This window comes from Hipposideros armiger, unplaced genomic scaffold (genome assembly GCF_001890085.2).
Source record: "Hipposideros armiger isolate ML-2016 unplaced genomic scaffold, ASM189008v1 scaffold_1023, whole genome shotgun sequence".
Classification (NCBI taxonomy): Eukaryota; Metazoa; Chordata; class Mammalia; order Chiroptera; family Hipposideridae; genus Hipposideros; species Hipposideros armiger.
In genome coordinates, this window is record NW_017732373.1 from 83,811 (window position 1) to 104,492 (window position 20,682).

General features: G+C 41.3%; 1 protein-coding gene across 1 annotated transcript in view; it reads right to left on the reverse strand.

The window, feature by feature from the left end:
* USH2A (usherin) overlaps positions 1-20,682 on the reverse strand; it is a 465,799-nt gene that overhangs the window by 77,769 nt on the left and 367,348 nt on the right. Inside the window, exons 37-40 of the mRNA XM_019631633.1 lie at positions 14,972-15,122; positions 14,129-14,271; positions 3,556-4,184; positions 529-863 (exon numbers count right to left, since the gene is read on the reverse strand). Coding sequence (XP_019487178.1) covers positions 529-863; positions 3,556-4,184; positions 14,129-14,271; positions 14,972-15,122 — 1,258 coding nt within the window. The remainder of the gene's footprint in view (positions 1-528; positions 864-3,555; positions 4,185-14,128; positions 14,272-14,971; positions 15,123-20,682) is intronic.

Sequence of the window (20,682 nt, forward strand, 5' to 3'; positions counted from 1 at the left end):
ATTATCAACCCACAGTCTTGGCTAAGTGTCAAGTTTAGGTTGTTATAAAGCCATTTCAAAATCACACCTGTTTTCTTTCATCTTATCTATAGCCCTGACAACATTCTTTACAAGTTCCCAGATCATAACAACATACCAAAGAATTATTATTGTGTTAGCTTTGGGATTTTGAGGCATATTTTTGTAAATGCATCATGTAGAACATGCATGTTTTTCCTGACATTAAAAAAAATATACTTTGAAAACAAGGGAAGGATTATGTTAAGAATTGTGCGAGAACAGTGATTGTTGTTCCAAGTGCCCAGTAATTTTTTTAGTTCTTCATGGTATTACAATACTTCCATCTTAATGAACTTTTACGGTTCCACATAAGTCAAGATACACAATATGAAACTGTATGAAAGTTATGAGTGGGGGCTATCCAATGCGAAATCTGTTCTAAGTTCATATGTGATTAAAAGCCTCCTTCCTTCCTTCCTAGAGAGATAAGACCATAGCAAAATACAAAAGCACAGTTGCTTTTCTTACCTCAAATTGGGTCCATTTGGCCTGGATGGTGGCTGCCAAGAAATGCTGACACACGATTCACTTAGTGGAATCGCAGACAACGGGCGAACATCGTGAGGCAGGGTGGGGTGGGTGGTGACACGGGTAGGTAAACTCTCCGTGCACCCTCCTACGTACCCGTTACCCCCTGAGCAAGCCACAATAGTGACGGAATAATTTGTGAAAGGAATCAGGTGAGTAATGACTTGACAGAACACTGCGGAAGTGACATTGGTTATTGTGATGTGAGGGTCTGGCATACGGATCTCATAACTAAGTATGTCTCCATTCTGCATGAGTGGGGGTTTCCAAATGACCTGAAAGAGAAGATAAACTTAGAGTCAGCGCGACGACACAGGAACAGGGCAATGGAGGCTCACAAGGACTAGAATTTTGTTCTGTCTGGTTTTCAGTTAAGTCACTTTTTAAATGTCTGATTTCGACTTTGCCTTTTGCACTAGACAGTAATGAGGGGTTTGGGGCCAATTAGAGGTGCAGCATGAACTAAATGAAATGCTGTTTCCTGGGTTCGTCTGTTACTTGGATTCTTTGTAGGACTGTCAGACTAATACATACCTTGGTGATTCCTCTCCACTGTGGGAGTTCTGAGGACGCACGGAGTACACATGGAGGGAATCCACACATTCACTTGCATCAATGGGGCAGCACCAGGGTTTGATCGTTTTCTTGTTTATAACTTTATTAAATGAAGCATCAGTACCCCTTGCTTTGCATTGTTAGTGTTCTATATATGTCACTGCTCTTTTCTTTTTTTTTTTTTGGTGGTTGGGGGAATGGAAGGCGGAGGGGAGGGTCACTGTTTCCATTTTCCGAGGATGCACAATTGAGTTCCTGAATTTCACTTGTGCATAATCTAAAGCAGTAACAACAGCTCCTATTCTCAAATATAAGAGGTGCATAGAAAGCTTTTACAAAGGCCAGCAAAGAATCTTCCTGTTTAAGTGGCTCACGGACTTGAACATCAGAAGGAGTAAACATTCCGTAATGGAATGCCATGTTTAGCACTCCTTTTCTCTTCTGGCTAGACTTTGTGAGGGCACAGTGGAAATGCCTTTGTTCCCTCGGGGAGACAGGACCCTAGAAAAATGTGCATAGGCCATGAAAAAAATCATTTATTTACATGCTATCCTGGTTCATCTCCTTTATCATCGCCTTGCAATGGTCCTTCAATTTTAGAGTACGTATTTCATCTCCTAAATAGACTATAAGCTTCTTGATAGCAGAGCCCAAATTGTATACCCATTTAATGCAATACACACAGACACAGAGATCAGTAAGTAATTATAATCATGGCTGATTCAATTTTTTTCTTCTGTAAGATTTCATAATGTTTTTTTTTCCTAATTACTTATGGTTTGATGTAAGCAGACATCAAAAGCTTCCCGCCTGCAAAAATAGGTGAGAATAATGATTAAGACTCAAATCCTGCCTTTAGTGAAGGGTACACACTATGGTAAAGCTATGTGTGGATGCAATCGCTCGGGTGACACAACTGCTCCTGGTGAGAGCCTGCGAGATCCATCTCCCTATCCAAGCTGATCTAAACTTCACTTTAGCAAGCTGACAAGCCATGTATATTGTTTCATTCCTGGGTGAGTTTACAAAATCAAAAAAGGGAATGAATGAGAGAAAGAAAAAGCCAGTCAACTTGTTTAGGATATGTCTGATCATCGTTTATACATACTAAATCAAGTAGGCTTGTGCATTGAGCCATGATTGTTCTAATAGTCCATGTTCTTTTTCAGATCTGCCTAGCTATTAGATGTTTGTGAGAAAGAATCCACAATAACGTCCATTATGTAGTTTGCCTCTGTGACGGGACCATGTCTATGTCGCATCGTATTGATTGGGACTGCTACCAAAGTTTTGCAAAATTCCCTCAGGATTAAAACAAAAAGTCATTTCTAGAATGATTAATAACTCTAGGTGTGTGGGGGGTTTTCTTTTGTTTTGTTTTTACTTTGAATGAAGAGGGATTCTTTAAGATTGCCCAATGCATATAGCAAACATTGCACATCATGGACTTTAAATTAATTTCCTTATAGTGTTTTAGCCATGGAGTTCTATACACTTCTGATATTTCTATCAAAAAGGTGTCTGGCTTTGACCAGTCTCATACTGAAACAAACTAATAAAGAGTTTTAAAAATAGCTTTTGGTTTGTAGGTTCGATTAAATGTCTTCGATAGTGTCCACGATGTGGCTTCACCTAGTGTTTGCTTTTGGTGAGGGAGAGAGAGCACGCCACACAGATCCAAGTAATAATTTCAACAGATCAACTCTGCTGTTATGCAAATGTCCTTTGTTTTGTGCTCTGGTGAGCAGGCTGCTGTGCCAGTGCTTTTGGCAGTTGTACAAGAGCAATCCATGGAAGCATGTGTGTATTTACACAAAAGAGGCTTCTAAGCTACAAAACTCCCTCCTGTTTGGTTACACTAATTTCCCTTGAATGAAGTTTGTATGCAAGCCAAAACAATGGTAGTTATCCTGTCCTCTAGAGTTCATTCCCAGTAGAAGGAGGCAAATAATTGAACACTTTCTAGATAGCCCAGTAATATGTTATTTTTATTTCTTTCCCCATCATTTTGATTCTCTGCTCAATAAAAAAAAAATCGGAATATTGGTCATTGAAACATTTGCGAATATGCTAATCCATCCCTCTACATTTTCCCATCTCTTCTCATTTTCGGATCTATTTAAATCTGACGTGGTGGTTAAGCTAAGCATCCCATTGTGGCATTCAAAATATTTCAGGTGTGTGAGGCAAATGGACGCATCTCAACAATATAATTAAGGGGATACAGGGAGAGATGAAAAACTGACGTCGGATTCAAGACAGTTTGGGCCAAAGGCCAAAACCCTGTTTCTCCAGTGAACGCCTAAAACAACAAATGCGTGCATTACGTCAGCAGATGGCTCTGTTCAACACAGAGTCATTCCAGGGTAAGTTCCCAAGTGTGCAAAGGAGACGGAGCATCCGGAATCTTACCTGGGCTGCATCAGGTCCCAGCACGTGCACAACCGGTGGCTGCACCCCAGCAGGCCGCGACGGTCTTGTGGTCACTTCTGCCCATGCACTGCTGTTTGTCCCTCCATTAAAATTGCTCATCAGTACCCGGTATTCATACTTTGTCCATGGGCTAAGAGCAGCAGTCTTGTCAATAAACCTCATGGGATGACTTCTTGGAAGCGTCACCAGAGTAGTAACCTCTTCCTTCTCTTGAACTCTCCTCTCAATTGTGAAGTTATCCACCAAGCCGTTGGGGTGGGTGGGGGGTTGCCAAGATATAATCACAGACGTCGGGGTGTCAGAGAAGAGCTCTGGACTTGGGATCCCTTCTGGTGCATCTGAAAGTGTCCATACCGTCTGGGACGCTGGTGACAGAGAACACCCTGTGGAAGTACAGGCTTCCACCTGAAACATATAGGCAGTATACGGGCGCAAATTGGTCACTGTGCAGTGAGTGACATTTCCAGAAGTGCTCAAGGACAGCTGGCCATGCTGGTAAATGTTATAATGGGTAATAACCCCATTGCACTTTAAAGGATGCTGCCAGGTAGCCAACATCGTTCTTGACTTCACGTCCAGAAGAATCGGAGGGTCAACAGGTCCAGGTCCTGGAAAGTAGAATAAATCCAAAATGTGACACCTCTTGGCAACTTTCCACATCTCCTTAAAATAAAGCTGAAAAGAGTAATAAGTCTCCTGCATTGCTATGAAGTTGAACACTCGGTAGAGCCAATCAGCAAACCCACAGGCACCATAAAAACAAGGACCATCGCCCCTCGCTCATAAATGTGCAAGAAGTACCTGTTGAACATCATTGAACTAAACTGCCTTGTTCCTTTCTAAGATGGCTTTATCAAAATCATTTCTTGTCATTAAAGCTAATGCTTGAAGACATCTTGAGGACTTTTTTCAAAATCAAGATATCAGAAATATATCCGGGGGCATATATCCAAGTTCTAGCTTCCGCCACATTTTTTTTCCTAGAGCCTCATTGACTAATTATAATCAATAACACAATCATAACAAACCTGCATAGTTTACAGCCCAGTAAAATCCTTCTGCGCTGCTTATTATATATTCCATACTAGACCTATTTCTGTTTGTCATTCTAATCCATGGTTCGCAATTTATCTACTCCCCGTTAATAGTATAGGGGATTTTTGACTATGACTGTGACACAAGCTGCCGATTTAGCTCTTTCACCTACTGATAAATAAACAATGCACAGAGCTGACCTTTAGGTTAACAGGTTTTATGCTTGCTCCACTCAGCACTCTAACTGATTCAATTATCATAAAGGTTCAGGAGGCTCCATGAATACTCAAAAAGGCCCACCATATGCCCGCCTCGATGCTGTGGAACAGCAAATGTTCTGCGGCCCTCCAGAGAAATTCCTTAATTGTAAATAATTTCGCCGTGCGACATAATCAAGTCACCTTGAATGCAAGCCCCTCAGCCTGCGGAGGTAAAGTGTTATTTAAGCTTTACTGGGCTGCGTTAAATTCTGCAATTTGAAGGGCTGTTAAGTTTTTCAATTGAAATTTCATTTAAAATGCAGGTGCTTTTTATTATATGGAGGCTTTACTGCTCTCTAGGTACAAGCGAGAACATGGTGCAATAACACAAATCCGGCTCAATCACTGATCAGTAACAGCTGTAATTCCAGAACATTTAGCATTCTTATAAACCACGGCCTGAGATCTATAAATTGCTACAACAGATCAAGAAAATACTATGTCCCCTTTTCTGCCCACAGCGATTTTGACATTTATGAGGTTTTTCTGTGAACATTAGATTTTATTGAAAATCTTTCAAAAAGATATACTCGGATTTAGTAATTGTTTCAAACAGCACTGATTACGTGAGTGTGTGTGTGTGACTCCGTGTTACATGTAGGGTTTAGGCTTTAGATGTAACCACTGCTTCACGAAATCAGTGACCACAATACAGCCGGTGACATGAGCACACTGTCACACGCCATGATCCACATATTTGTCACCGACTGGACTGATGGTAGAATCATAATTACTTTTTGAGAGGAAAGATGTTACCGCGCACAGACCCTGACATCAAGCCATTTCTGACAATTTGGTAATGCATCCTCTCTGAAGAGAAAAAAAATCCTAAAAGAACAGGGATCTGGATATAAATCACAATTTGTCGTTTGAGTCTGTTGTAAGCTTTCACTTGAAAGCTTTCTTAAAACCACTGTGACATTTACTTTTGCTCTCCAGTATACAGTAGCAGTGGCAATTATTACATCAAAATAGGAATACGGATCTATTCTTATTTATACTTGTCATCCAGATTTGGCTATTTCTCGAAGAAAATTAAGTGAGAGTCTTGCAAGAAATCAAGCGTTGTTTTGGAAAACTAAATCCTCTGAGATCTAGGCCCATAAAATCAATTCTGGGTTCAAGCCTTTCATGTGTAACCCTATCTCACCTTCACCCCCTAAAAAAAAAAAAAGAAGAAATAACATACACTTAAAAATCAGAATACTTTCCATTAGGGTTTTACCAGGGTCTTGAATAATTATTTCTCATATGTGCACTATCAAACTGTGAGGTTCATTGGGGAAAAGAAATAATAATGATGCCGTTTGTTCTCTGTTATGATGGGATAAGCCTTTTATTTCTCCTGAATAAGATGATACGAGTTATAGGTGAACCATCCCTGATAACGAGATGAACTTGCACGTCAAGCCCCCATAGGACACAGGCTTTCCTTAAGATGGTCTCTTACCTTGGGGAAGAGATGCTCAATTTCAATTTCATGGTATTTTTTTCCCCTTAAAAACCAACATACATTTTATTAGCTTCCCCTTCTAGCTGAGCAGGTTCCCGTATTCTTATTGCAAGAAGGGTCCTTCAACTTGTGTGACTCAGGAGAGAAGCTGAGAGCAGCTTAATTAGCTCCTTTGGCTACGGAAGCGTTAAAACCTGACTCCTGGCGCTCTTTCAATTCGGTGCTTTCAAATGATAAGCCGAATCCTCTAATTCTATATACAAATCAACTGGCAGGCTCCTGCATGGTTGAAAGGGTCACCACAATTATGTAAAACATGAGTAATAACTATAATTGGGGTAGTTTGCTAATACAATAAAAAGCTCTGAACATGAGAAAAGTTATGCTCGCAGCAGTAGCTATCACTTTCTCAAGTAAGAATTCATGGATGAAATGACATGAAAAAGATGGTTATAAAATTTTAATGGAATGATAAAAGGCAAAAGTCAGCCTCTCAGCTGAATTCTTAAAATCCCTATATATCACAATCAGCTCCTTAACTGTAAAATCAATGTGGGGTATAACATGTTGTCAGTGCGGCTGTCACCAGAGGGGAGGCCGGGAAGGGTGACAGCCACACAGCTCGGCTGGCCAGTGATGAAAACACGTCCGCGCAGCCCTCTCCAGGGGTGTAATTGTTTAGAGAACTCCCTCCTGGACCTGGGAACAGGCACCCTTTCTGTTCACATCACTGACTTGTATTTCAGGCCATTTCATTACAGCATTAATAACGGGAAGTAGTTTCATTTTGGCAAATGAAATGATCTTTTATGGGAAACTATTTTGCTCATCAGTTTCAAAAGTTCAGCGCCAGCCTAAAACAGCATAAGAAATTTGTTAATGGAGGGGTCTGCTTATTTATTTTTATATACTCAGGTATGTGCACTGGGAAGGTTGTGTGTGTGTTTGCGTGCGTACATGTGTGGATGAACAGTTCGATTCACTCGCACCTTCAGTGTGCATATAACTTTCAGTGGTTTCCAGAGGTCTTTCACACTGTCTTGCTATTAGAGTTACCCATAATTGGTCAGTTTTCCTGCTACATTCTCATCACTGTCCTGAAGCGACTTTCTACCATTCTAATTAAAAACTCACTCAGTTTAATAGCTCTTTTCTGTATTATTAACTCCACGAGTGAATATCCCCTAAATTTGCCAATGGATTAAAAATCACAGTGGCAAATATATGGATGTATAATTACACAGAGCAATATATTATACGTTAACTGTGAATGTGGCCTTTTGATATTCACTACTGATATGTTATCAGAAGAGCGGAGCAATGGATTCTGCCATCCCTTTAATCATAAATTCTTTTTATCAGTTCATGATTTATACCCCAAATACCCCCAAAAGGATTTCAGACAGCTCATAATGAAAGACTTAAATGTAATAGGACCAACAAAATAAAGATGAAGAGGGTACAATAACTATATCCCAAAACAAACATTAAGAATTGGGGACATGGTCTTGCATAAAAAAAAAAATTCAGCTTCCTGACAACTGATAAAATAGGAAAAGGGCTAGTAACATAGGAATTACTATTTAATACAAGGACCACCTGAAGGCTAGAATGTGTTGAAATTGAAAGGATGCTATTGGATAGTCTGAAAGTAGGAGAACCGATACTGGGAAACTATTTTTCTCCATTTCTCCCAAGACCAGAACCATAGAGTATAAATTAGGAAGAATGCTTTGTCTTCTAGAACTGGGGCGTATTGTGCAGCAAATAGCTACGGATTCTTCCTTGAAAGTTTGGGACAGAAAATGAAATAAGTTGATACGAGAATCCATAAAGGCAGAGGTTCCAAATTTGGGAAATGATGCACCTTATGAGCCCCGTGGAGACTCAATAACTCAGGACAGAAACTGAGGCCAGGTGGACAGAATTTTTTCAGTAACCAATCCATCTTTTCAAAAGATTTTTTGATGGTCACGTTTAGCTTTTGACCTTAGGATATAAAAATAAGAATGTAAAAATAATACTTGCTTTTATTAATTCTGGACATGCATGAATTTGTGGGGTGGAATCTACGCAACAGGAAATAAAGTATGCAGCGACATACATACAGAGCCAGTTTGCTCTCAAAAGCAGCAGATGAAATAATTTACTTCCCATCATGAGTTCTCTGCTATGGGTAAAACGGATACCCACATCACCGAAAGGATAAACATGTCGACATTTAGGAGTTAATATTTAAAGCAATTAGAAAACATAGTTGGAACAGAGAAAGCAAAATAATTGTGCACCATTACAGAAATGTGTTGTGCACATTTCCTCATTAAATAAAATAAAATCTACTGATATTAATATGCTCCACCCTCATTTAAACATGTTCCCACTTTTCTCTCTCACAGGATACTCTTAAGATGCAGGCGAAGGCTTGAAATTCTAAAACACACTAACAAAAAAATGTCTGCCATGCGATATTAGTTTTAAAATCCAAATATTCTTCAGGGCACAAATACGCTTATTAAATGATTTGGAAAACCCTGCTCTAACATTATCCTGACCAATTAATCACAGCACATTTTTACTTCCTGTCTCTGTCACAAGGACTCAGAGGGCTTTCCTCTCATTACAGGTTGTGAGAATAAGAACCAGAAACTGTGTTTTCCTGTTGGAAATCCCTCTCTATATAGCCCTGCCCACTGCATTTTGAAAGAGCGCACGGTTTGGGGCTAGAAGAAGCCTCGCTAATTAGAGCACTCATTATCCTAGTGGAGACAGGTAATGTTGAACTGAAGGGACAGAGCCAGTAGGCTGCCTGTGACCAAGGCAAAGAATGAGCATGGCTTTGGGGATTTCCTTCCCTCCCATCTGCCTCGGATCCTCCTCCTCCTCGTCTCATCACACTCAGAGGCCGAAACCACTCAGGGCAGAGCCCGTGCAAGCTGCCCTCCAGGACTCGTGCACCAGTGGGCACTTCCAACAGCAATTGCTTTTTCTGCCTCCTTCTGGACCAATGGTGAGGAAGTCAATTTGAGATGTGATATAAAAGTGAACTGCAGACAGAAACCATTCCCTTTTCCCCTGCCTGGGCTTCTCTTCCGGCAGGGTTTTCCTGACACCCCCTCGCCGAGGGAAACGGTCTCACCCTGGGCTTGCTCTCACAGAAGCCGCAGCCCTGCACACTCTAACTGCGGTTATACTCTATGCCCCCCTTGCCAGACAGCAGCTGCCTCAAGGAAAGAACCGTGTCTTAGTCATCCATGTAACTTTCACATCTCCTTCAGTCCCTGCTACGTGGCAGGTACCAGTTACAGTTGGCTTGGTTGAGTTCTCATGGATTTGTAACGAAACTCTTTTTAATCAGTACTTGAGCTAACAATCTGGGGACACCTGCTGTGTGTCAGACTCTCCACCAGGATCCGGATACACAAAGGTAAGTGAGCAGAGCCCCAGGTGCTGAGTTACACTTCAGAAGAGGACATTGATGGTGCCCAAGTAAATACAAACCAAAACTCTAAGGTAATAAATGAGGTGGGAAGGCTTCATAGAGGAGGTGACATCTGAGTTGAGGCTTAATGAAGGAGTAGAATTTTGCCAGACCGCAAATGAGAAAGACACGTGGTCTGTTAGATATAGGTGTCAATGAACATTGCAATGTCTTTCTGTCTTATTCCAGGAGAAACTCTGTTCCTTGTAAACTGCTATGAGAATCTCAAAGATGAATTAAAGGGGGAAATGCTCAAAAATACTGATATCAGGGCCGGCAGAGTGGCTCAGTTGGTTAAGAGCTCGCTCAAGAGTATAAGCTTTGAGCAAAAGCGGTTAGATGCCCGGCCCGAGCTGAGGTGCTGCTGAGCTGCCAACAGGTGGCAGGATGGCTCAGCTAAAAAAAAAAGAGTGTGAGTTTTGAGCAACAGGTTCACTGGTTCAATTCCCGGCCTGAGCTGAGCAGCTATGGAGCTGTCAACAGGTGGCAGGATGGCTTAGCTAAAAAAATAAAATAAAAATAAAAATACTGATGGGAAAAGTAAAGTAGGATCCAGATAATGGGATAATTTCTTGTTTCATCCTTTGTTCACAGCGCAATAATTGTAAAAAATATATATAACATGATCTAATATTATGAGTAAATACAATGTTAATAGTACTTAAAATTTTACCGTTGTAAGAAATATGATAAACTCCCTATCTTTTAGCATATTCCAGTCAAAACTCATGAATAGTGTGTTAGCAAAATAATGAACACATGAAAACACTGTCTAAGTAAATCTACAGAAAACTATTCCAATTTCACAAGTCTATTTAATAATGCCTCTTAGATTAGTGGTTAAAATATAAATGTGGAGTTTTTAACCACAAATTTGGTGAAATGATCTAATTTTTAAAGGCTTTTAAAAATACTTGACAACTAAGTGATCTACTCTAGAACCAGTTTTGTTGCTGCTGTTGCTTGGTTTTTAGAGTTAGAGAAGTGAGTTTAGAAAACAATCTCATTTTCATTAGGTTGATCTAGCTCCTTGCGTATACCATGTTATGTTTGTTTTTAAAATGACAAATAAAGAGACAGTCCATATTTCAATCTTGTTACCCGAAAACCTCGAGAGAAACAGACTGTCTGACTTTTATTGGTCTTGGCGATCCATATCCTTAAGAAAAGACACGGCTCATATTTGACACAGGGCAGGATTTCAGTGGACGAAACATTCTCGCTGAAGTCGGAAGAAACGTGTCCTTCCAGCCAACTACAATTTCTACGTGGATAAAATGCACAGAAAACAACTGTAAATTCACAAGAGAGAGGAAACAATAAGATACCCAGAGCTGATGGTTATTTCTGGTTAAAGAATATCAACCACGTGCTGCTAGGCAAGCATCTGTATTCATGTCATTAATCGCATGTTCCTAAGTCCAACACAACCTTAATGCATTTTTGGAAGCTGTGAACATGCAAGGTGCTTGGAAAGCCAGCAGCACACGAAAACAAAACAAAACAAACAAACACACAAAAACGTGTGTTATTTCTATTAATCTGGTCGCAAACAGTCGAACACTCTACTGACCAAGTTGGCTGGAAGGGACATCTTTTGTCAACGTGCGTTTAACAGGATTTAAAATATTCATAGGAAATGTGCATTATTATTATTTGGCATGAGCACAATGGATTTTTAAAAATTGTATGAACTGGCTATTGGTGGCACACAGATGTAAATAGCAAATTATTAGAAAACAAAATCTATTAAAATTCCTCACAGCCCTTTTCTCTGTCCATGAGAACTTCTCTGAGCACCCGAGCATTTGTTTCTCTGGCTATAGTTCATTTCCTGCCTGGGTTTCTCTTTCTGGCCTCATCTGTGTCACAGGCTTGATGAAAATCACCATCTCGCTGTCTCACACAAAAAATATTGTCATCGGTGACCTTTTTTAGAACCCGGACGTTTGGAGGCTTTGGCTGATGCAGAAAGGTGCCTACGGACAGTGTGAAATTTAAATGTGGGCACGAGGGGACATCCCTGTTTCACTCCGTGAGGTGATATGAAGAATTTCTACATTGGAAATTGCAGTTTGGTGAATGGGAGGCAGCGGGCAGGATCGAGGGGGGAGTATGGTTCTGGCAATGGAGCTGTCAGCATGGGTGGTTTTATAAGCAACGCTCCGAAGCCTTGACAGAAAAACTGCTTGTGCCCAGTGCCAATCACTCAGCCTTTGTCAACTCAATTGCACATCCTTTCTGAGATGGCATCCCTCTCCGCTGACACCCAAAATATAGAGCGCACTGTCATCATGTCTCAGGGGTGAGCACGCCCGGGGGACTAACCCGGAGGGGCTGGCGGCCAGCCTCTGGCTCTTCGTGAATGTTCACGACTGCTGGGTGAGCACACAGAGCGGGGTAGAAGGTCTCACCAGTTTTAGGGACAGGGTTTCAACAGAAACGATGGCTGGGTTTCTTGAGTTAACTCCCACTATAGAATCAAGTGTTACTAAGTCTTACCTAAGGAAAATGAAGGATTACTACTACTCACTTCAAACCCAGACCCTAAAAATCACAAAGAAGGCAGAGTCTCTGTGCATGAAAATTCCAAGCACATAGAATCTGTAAGACCTGTTTTATGGTAAGATGAGGCAGGAGGTAACTGTTCTCAACAGAGGATGCTGTGCTATTTGGTACTTTGCAATGTTTTGAACTGTACTTACATGCCAGCTCCCAGCCTGTAGATAGACCACGATCCTCATTTAATATCCATCACCACTAAAGTAGCCCAATTGTCACCCTTTCTCTCTGGGAATAGACAGTGTGGGCACCAAAAAAAGAGACTGTGTCCTCCCCTTCCGGTGTGCCATTCTACGGAGCCATGGCCTCTGCAGTGGGCTGAACAATTATGTTCATGGAATCGTTACTGAGTGTCATCAAGCTACATCTAAAAGGAGATTAAAAATCTATTTTCAGTTTTGTTAATGTTTCTTCAAAAATCTGTTCTGAGTGTGAGCTCTCCAGTTCATGAATCTGAATACAGTTGGCAACCGTGCTGTCAGGTTCCTCAGAGTCTATGTAACATCTCCCAGAAAAGGGATGCAGGTACCTGATTGGTGCATTCATGCTTTCATAGCCTGGGGTGTTGTTTATTGCACCGTGTCGATAACTTACCAAACGATACTCTTGAGAACAGGAGAGCTGGAGGTGCCCTTGTGAAGTACCTAGCTTGTTCCCAGGGAGTAGTTATAAATTGGAGAAATGGATGAAGTATTATGTATTACTGTTTATAACAGGTTTTTGTAAAACAAAGTAAAGCTTAAGGAAAGTAAATAGTTCTGATTCTATCTCATTTGATGTGTTATCCTCACTAAAATAATTCAGGTTATTGTAGAAATAAAAGAATATATTTAATGTGCAACTGATATTCTTTCAACCACCATGGCTTCCGACTAACATCTAGCCTTCTGAAAATCACCCAGTTCCCCATTAAGTGTGGAGCTGGAATGGCAACTTGCCAGCAGAGCAACATCCTAAGAAGCCTCTGATTAAAAGGCTTCACAAGATTAACCCTAAAAACCTCATTTCTCAAAGATACAGTGTCCTCATTTGCTCTGTGTAGCTTGATTTAGTTTCCAACTTTTCTAAAAAAACAATTATACTTCCATATAGATGCTTTTATAGAGGCAATTTGTATAAAACTAATTATTTTATATCCATGCATTTATTTCCTACATATAACCTAGTAAACACATATATATGCAAACATAACTGCTTCACAAAAAAAACAGAGAATTCTCTTTACTGGTTGAATAAGGCAATGCCAATCTACACTACGTATCATACGCAGATTCACCGTTATCACATTACACTTCTCTCTTCCAGAGGCTGTCTTTCAGGTGCAAGGAAAAGCGCTGTGAAACCTATTTCCAGGAAAAGGCGCAACGACACTTTAAGCATCCTCACAAAGTATGGACCATTTTCCATGGTCTTCTACCTGCCATGACTCCTCCAGAGCAGTGAACACTGTAACATTTGGTCACAGGCCAGAAGGTGACACCCTTCCTCTTGTAGGACACCTACATGTGTCCTGAAGGATAGAATGGGGTCACATCATCATTTACTGTGAATTACTTCTTTCCATCTGTACACTCAACCCTCCCACCCTCCAAGCCCATGTGTCTCTTCTTCCTGGATAGTCTGACCACCTTTGCCCTGCAAAAAGACCATTGTCACTAAATGTCAAGAAAATAGGGAAGGCTCATTTCTTGGTTTGGAAAAACTAAAGTCATAAGATGCCCCAGTGTACAGGATATTTGGCTGTGTGCTGTCCAGGACACTTACTGTCTTCTGCCGTCACGAACAGAGTCCAAGAACTATGTGTGCTGCCAAATCCATTGGAGGCGACCAACCGGAACTCGTACTCAGTGTATGGTTGGAGATCTCTCACTTCATAGCCTAACGATGCAGAAGGATTAGAAAATATCCTGTAGGGAAGAAACATCAGTTAGGAAGCTTTCACCATTCAAGGAAATAATGTAAAAAAAAAAAAAATAGAATCTGATTGCAAAGAATTTTCAGAGAATGTCAACATACATGAAGTACTGTAATTTTCTGTCATCACATGGCCTCTCCCTGAAAATCAGTAACCATTTGGATGAGGGTTTGTAATATTGCATTTATAAGATCCGTAAATTCTAGTAACATCAAGTAAATTCTAGTCTAGTATTGAGAACGATGCCATGTGGAATTTGTGGAGTAAATATTATAACTGTGAAGCCACAGTTCAGATTGCATTTGGTGGTGGTGGGGAGGTGGGGGGGGTTCACATGTGCACATGCACGATGCAATACACGTGCTCATGAAAAATTGCAGGTGAAGCAGCCTTCTATTAAATGCTATAGGCATAAAAACTGGGTAGTTTTGCAAAGCAAATGATTATCTTCTAGGGTGTTTCTTGTTTTCTGTTTGTTTGAACTATCCAAAGGTGGCCTTTAATTGTTGCAAATGACAACTGGCCTATTGCTCAAAAACCTGAAATTTAAATAATGTTTTTAACCAGTGCTACACCAATACATTTAATTAAAAAAAAAAAAAAAGGATAACGTGAATTCTGTCTACACTGTGAAACCCGGAGGGGGGTGGAGGGGCAGTTCGAAGGATGAACACAGTAAGTAGAACACTCACTCTAGAAATCCATGGGCTGAGTGGCCAGGCCTCATCTGCAGCTGGTATCTGGGAGAGCCGGGGGCGTTGTTGCGAGCTGGTGTAGACCAGACAACCTGAAGACTGGTTGGAGTGGCAGATGAAAGCCTCGGAGGCAGCACGCCATCTGGAGCTGTCCAAAAACACAGATGAATTAGAGCAGAGCAAACTGTAGCGAGCGTATGCTGGACGGAACGGAAACGCTCCGTATACTGGAAAAACTGTTCGCCAGGATCAACAACAATGTTAACCACGGTCCACTTCATTTAACATGTTCATTCCTGAACTGCTGTGCTTCCTTACTGTTCATCTCAACGCAGTTACATCAGGATTTCCGTCTTCGAAGCCAGCCCCCCTCCGCACAGCAAGATAAACGAATGAGCCGTGCATCCCCGCCTGTACTTCCGTGTATCTAATTGAAAACATGTAGGGGAAGTAGTGAAGCAAATATTAACGCACACTTTTAATCTAACTTTTGCTCAATAATCAAGCAATCGAACAGCGAAGGAGCCCAAACCTTTTATTTCTCCCACGTCACCCGTTGCCTCTAGAATCACAGTTCTTCTACTCAGAAACACGACATGCTTTGTTTTTGTTTGCCTTTTTGAGAAAGCTTTATCAAAACTAGTTTTCTACAATGATACATATGCATGATTAGCTGAAATTAGCCATCCTAGTCTTAATTTTCACCTATAAAAATATAAAAACTAAACATCTTTCCACATGCGTTTTACATAATCAGTTGCCCCTTCTCACAGAGACACTGCCTTTATTCACATATGTTGCAAGTTGGGGCACATGTGTTGCTTTTTCTAGTCTAGCTGAATCTCTGGCAAATCTTTTGTGAATTCAGCATACCTGCTTGATTGAATCTCTTGGGGAAATCTGTGTGCATAGTTCTAGAAGGCCTAATAGGAATGAGTCAAACTAAAGCCTATTCTACTAAAAAAAACTGAGGCGATGACTCTAGTTATTAATTTTTCCAAAAAGTATAACTTAAATGAACTGATCATATCAAAGTTTGTCCAAAGAGAGCCAAGAACTCAAAAGCAAATTGCACAAAGCTCATGTGTTTAAGGAAATCATCCAACGACTTCAAGTTTCATGTCTTTAAAATGGGAATAATATTTTTCCTTTGCAGGACTGCTGCAGAGATCAGAAACATGTAAATAAAGCACCTTATTTTGGGTCTTGGCAATTTTTAATTGTTAGTTATTACTATTACTATTTTATTGGACAAGTCTGAACTTCCCTTAGCATAACTCAAGTGCTACTATAACGTAATCTTTAGAAGTATTCTGATTATTATAATATGAGCTCCTAATGATCAAGGAGTACCAGAGGCCATTGGTGAAGAAGAGATCAAAATAATAATAATAAAAAAACATGTATCAGGGCTCATTTTCAACTTCCTTTCATACATAACTTTATGTAGTGGGTAAGTTTTACCTACTCTCCAACTCAGGAGAACCTGCTTGTGAACTGAGATGCTAATGAATGATCAGTGATGAGAACGGAAGAATTAGATTACATGTTTCGTTAATCTGTTGTAAGGATTTTGAGTTCATCAATAATTCACTAATTTATTCAATAAACATTTACTGAGCCTCCGCTGCGTGTGAAGTAGCATTCTTTGTATGGAGGGATAAGAGTCCTGGGCAAAGCAGACATGGCTCCTGACGGGATGGAACTTAGGTGTAACTGGAGCGCATAAGCACTGAACAAGCAGAAACGTAAGGTCATACCAGAGGGTGACACATGCTCAGGAGAAAAATAAGACAGGGTGAGGGAAGAGAAAGCGAAAAGGAATGCGCAATTTTAGTTAATATACAGCAATTCAGATTAGATAGGAAAGTCATATGGAGAACAGGTCACTGGGTGACATTTGAACAGAGACCTGACATAAGGAAGGTGGTCACGAGAATGCCTGGACGAAGGGCAATGTCACCAGAGAGCAGTGGCGCAAAGGCAGTGCGAAGGGAATGCACTGGCCATGTTTAAGGAGCTGGGGAAGGCCACAGTGGCCGGAACAGCCTAAGGACAGGGAAGGGAAGTGAGGATGGAGGGACAGGCGGGGTCGGGGTCCCACTGGATCCTTTCTGGGTCAAGGCCTTGAAAGTCACAGTCAGGACTTCGGATGCCCTTCTAAACGGGGCTGGGTGCCACTGCAGGACATGAATAAAGGAGAGGGCATGATTTTAAACTGATGAAGCCAACTCAGTGCCAATGGAAGAGCTGGGACAAACGTAGAAATAGAGAAATCACCTACTGTAATGATCCAGGCAAAAGGTGACAGTCGTTAGATTCCAGTGATAGCAGTGGAGGCTGTGCTACATTTTGCTGTTGAGTGCAGGGTGTGTTGCTAAGAGAAACTAAGGGAGGTAATGATGATGTCAATGATTTTGCCTAAACACACAGGTGAACGGTGGTGCCATTTCTGAGGTGAGGAACCCTGAGGGGAGACACCAGCTATGGAGCAGATGGAGAGTTCTGAATGGTCTGTGTCACATTTGAGAGGAATGGTTTGCATCATTAGTGGAAACATCAAGGATGATTTGAATCTGGATAGGGGATGTGCATCAACATATGCATGGTGTCCAGTGGCTTAAGGCTCGATGGAATACACCAGTGTGTGAGCGAACACAGAGTGAGTGTAGAAGAGGTGTGAGGACTGGGCCCTGAGCTCCACCCAATTATTGAGCCCAAGTGGATGCCTCCACGACACAGGAGACTTAAAGGAGTGGCTGGTGAGGTCGGGGAAGCACGAAGGGAAGGTGCAGCCTGGAAGCCAAGTAAAGAAGCCGTGATCGAAAACAGCAGGACTGATCTACTGTCAAGTGTGCTGAGATGGAACACGGAGACGGCTGAGAGTTATACTTCACATCTATCCACATGGGGGTGTTCAGTGACCTTGCTAAGAATAGATGCAGTGCAGGGTGGGCTGGGCAGTCTGATCAGAGAGGGCTGAAGAGAGAAGAAGAGGGAGGGAATGAAAGGATACAGTGAGCAGGCAACGCATTGGAGGGATTTTGTTCTAAAGGGGAGTAAATAATGGGGCAGCATTTAGAAAAGTTGATGGTACCAAAGGAAGGTTTTCTAAACACTGGGCGATGTCACAGCATATGTATGCTTATTGGAATTGTGAAACTCATAAACAGGTGCCAAATTTAAAATGGAGTCTGGAGGCTAGAAGAAAGGATTCTCACGGATGTGTCACTCAACACACACTACTGACCCCAACAGGAAGAGGCGTACCTTGCATCTCCAACAGGAAGTGACACTACTTTATCCCTCAGCAGGAGGAAGATTCTTCCTTGCTCAGTAACAGCTCGGCCAATGGGAGGCTGCCATAACTCAGCCAATGAAAAGTCACTGTACTTCGAACTTTTGGTTTCCACCAATGGACCCTTTATTTACAACAGGCCCTTCCAAGTTCATAAAAGAACATCCCTCCCCATTGTTTCTCTAGACTTCTGTGTGGTTCACCATTAGGCTGCATGTCCTGAATTGTAATTCTTTGTTATTCCCAAATAAATCCATTTAGCTGGAGAAATCTGGCTGTCCATTCCGTAAAGGTCAACAGGATGATTCAGAAGAGACTGGGGGAAATGATCATGCAGGGGAAGGGAGAATCAAATTTCTTGTGTGGGAGAGTGAGAGGGGCAAGCCAGTACACATGTGAATCAAAATGAGAGGCAGTGCACATTGGCTGTTGAATAAAACAGGGACGGTCCACCCATTGCGCAGAAGGGAATGCAGACATCGAGGCTACAGATGCAGAGAGACAGGTAGATTCGCTGATGGGAAGGAAACAAAGATCTCTTCTGATGACATCCATTTTCCTAGGGAGCAACTAAAAGCTAAGGTATCAGCTTAGTGCCAAAGTGTGAGAGTAAACTGGATGCTCGAAGAGAAAAAAAAATGGTATGAAACAGTTCTCTCATTTAGTAGAAATGTGACATGACTAAGAAAAGCTATGAGATGGTTACCCAGCTATCCAAAAAGTTAACTCCAAATCTTTGGTTTAAAGGGTGTTCATGGCTGAAGACTTTTTAACTGATATTTTATCTGTGAACACAAATAGTTTTAGCAATGATGACTTACTTGATGTAATCTTTGACTGATTTATAACAAATGCACACACAAAAAGAGCATAGGCGGGCTGGCCGAGTGGCTCAGCTGGTTAAGAGCTGGCTTGGGAGCACCAGCTCTGAGCAGCTCGGCTGCGGTTTGGATCCCACGTTGAGGGCCACTGATGCTCTTGTTCTACAGCTAAGATGGTGAACAACAGCTCAACCTGGAGCTGGGCTGCTGTGAGTCACCGGCGACAGCCTGGGCTACAGCCCCTGCTGCAGTGGGCTGCCATGAGCTACGTGAGTGGCTGGCAGCTGGTGTGAGCTGCCGGGAGCTGCTGTGAGCGGCCAACCAATGACCGGAGACTGATCTGCCTCACCCGGGAAGAGAGCAATGATCATATCAACAAGGGCCAGTGAAGCAACTTCCTCCACAACTAGACTGAAGAACAAAAGGACAGTAACTTGTCTGTTCCCCTTCCCCCAATTCCCCAATTAAAAAAAAAAAAAAGGAGCATGGGCAAAAAGTAAAATGCAAATTGCATAAGCCATGTCCCTCATTTGATTATTTGTTTGTTTAATTTTTCTGTGTCAAGGAATATAATGTTATTGATAATTCAAATTCCAAATAAAAATCAGCTCTAAGAAGGTGTGAACATGAAGAAAATAGAGTTTTAAATATGTACACAAAAACAATTTCCTCAAGTGTTAAAAACGCATAACCATGCTACTAAGAAAAGATAGGGAACTGCCCTAAAGAAGACCTCATAATAATAAAGTTTCTTGAATTCTCTTCTGAGTGATAACAAAATAAATACATAAAATAAACCAATAACAACAAGAAAAAGAAATTGATCCATTAAACTGGTCACACTCCAATAATATAAAGTTGAAAAGTATTTCCAAACAGGGTGATCATCTTAAATTATTTACACAGAACTGTTCATTCTGCATGCTTTCAGTAACACGGAATTCTGGGAACCTTTCTGTCCCTCTTGTTAACCCCTTTTATCCTAGACCTATTCCTTAGAGGCTCCTTAGCACCAAAGTAATAACTGGGAGCCAGCCATAATTCCACCCCTGGTTTCTTAACAGAAGAGCCGTGTATCTATCAGCGTGATATATTGTCTCCAAGATGCTATGTTGCTCAGGAAGCCTCTCTCAAATTTAATATGACCCTCACGGGGCAAGCACTCCACAGACAACCTCCTGAATCAACACATCTCGCCCAGTAAATACTAATTCTACAAGGCAACAGGATAAAACAGCTACCCCAACCTATAAATTCAAAGAAAAGGGAGGTTTTAATAAAATTTTAAATTTAACCTTTTTTGGGAGGCAAAATGAATATAAAACAGTAAGCAATAAATTAAAATCACAGATTGCACTATTTCGGCTGGTGCAATCTTTTGAATGTATGGTTTTATTAAACTTTTAAATGACGTATATACTTCTGGACTCTTTCATACCCAAAACAACAACAGAACAACAAAAAACAAACAATGCCCCAAACCTCTATTCCATACAGATATATAGAACTTAGGGGGAGTTCTAAAAAGAAAACCAGGGGCTCTTTTTATCCATGTGGCCGGTGACGACGAAGGGTGCAGTGGCCAGAAG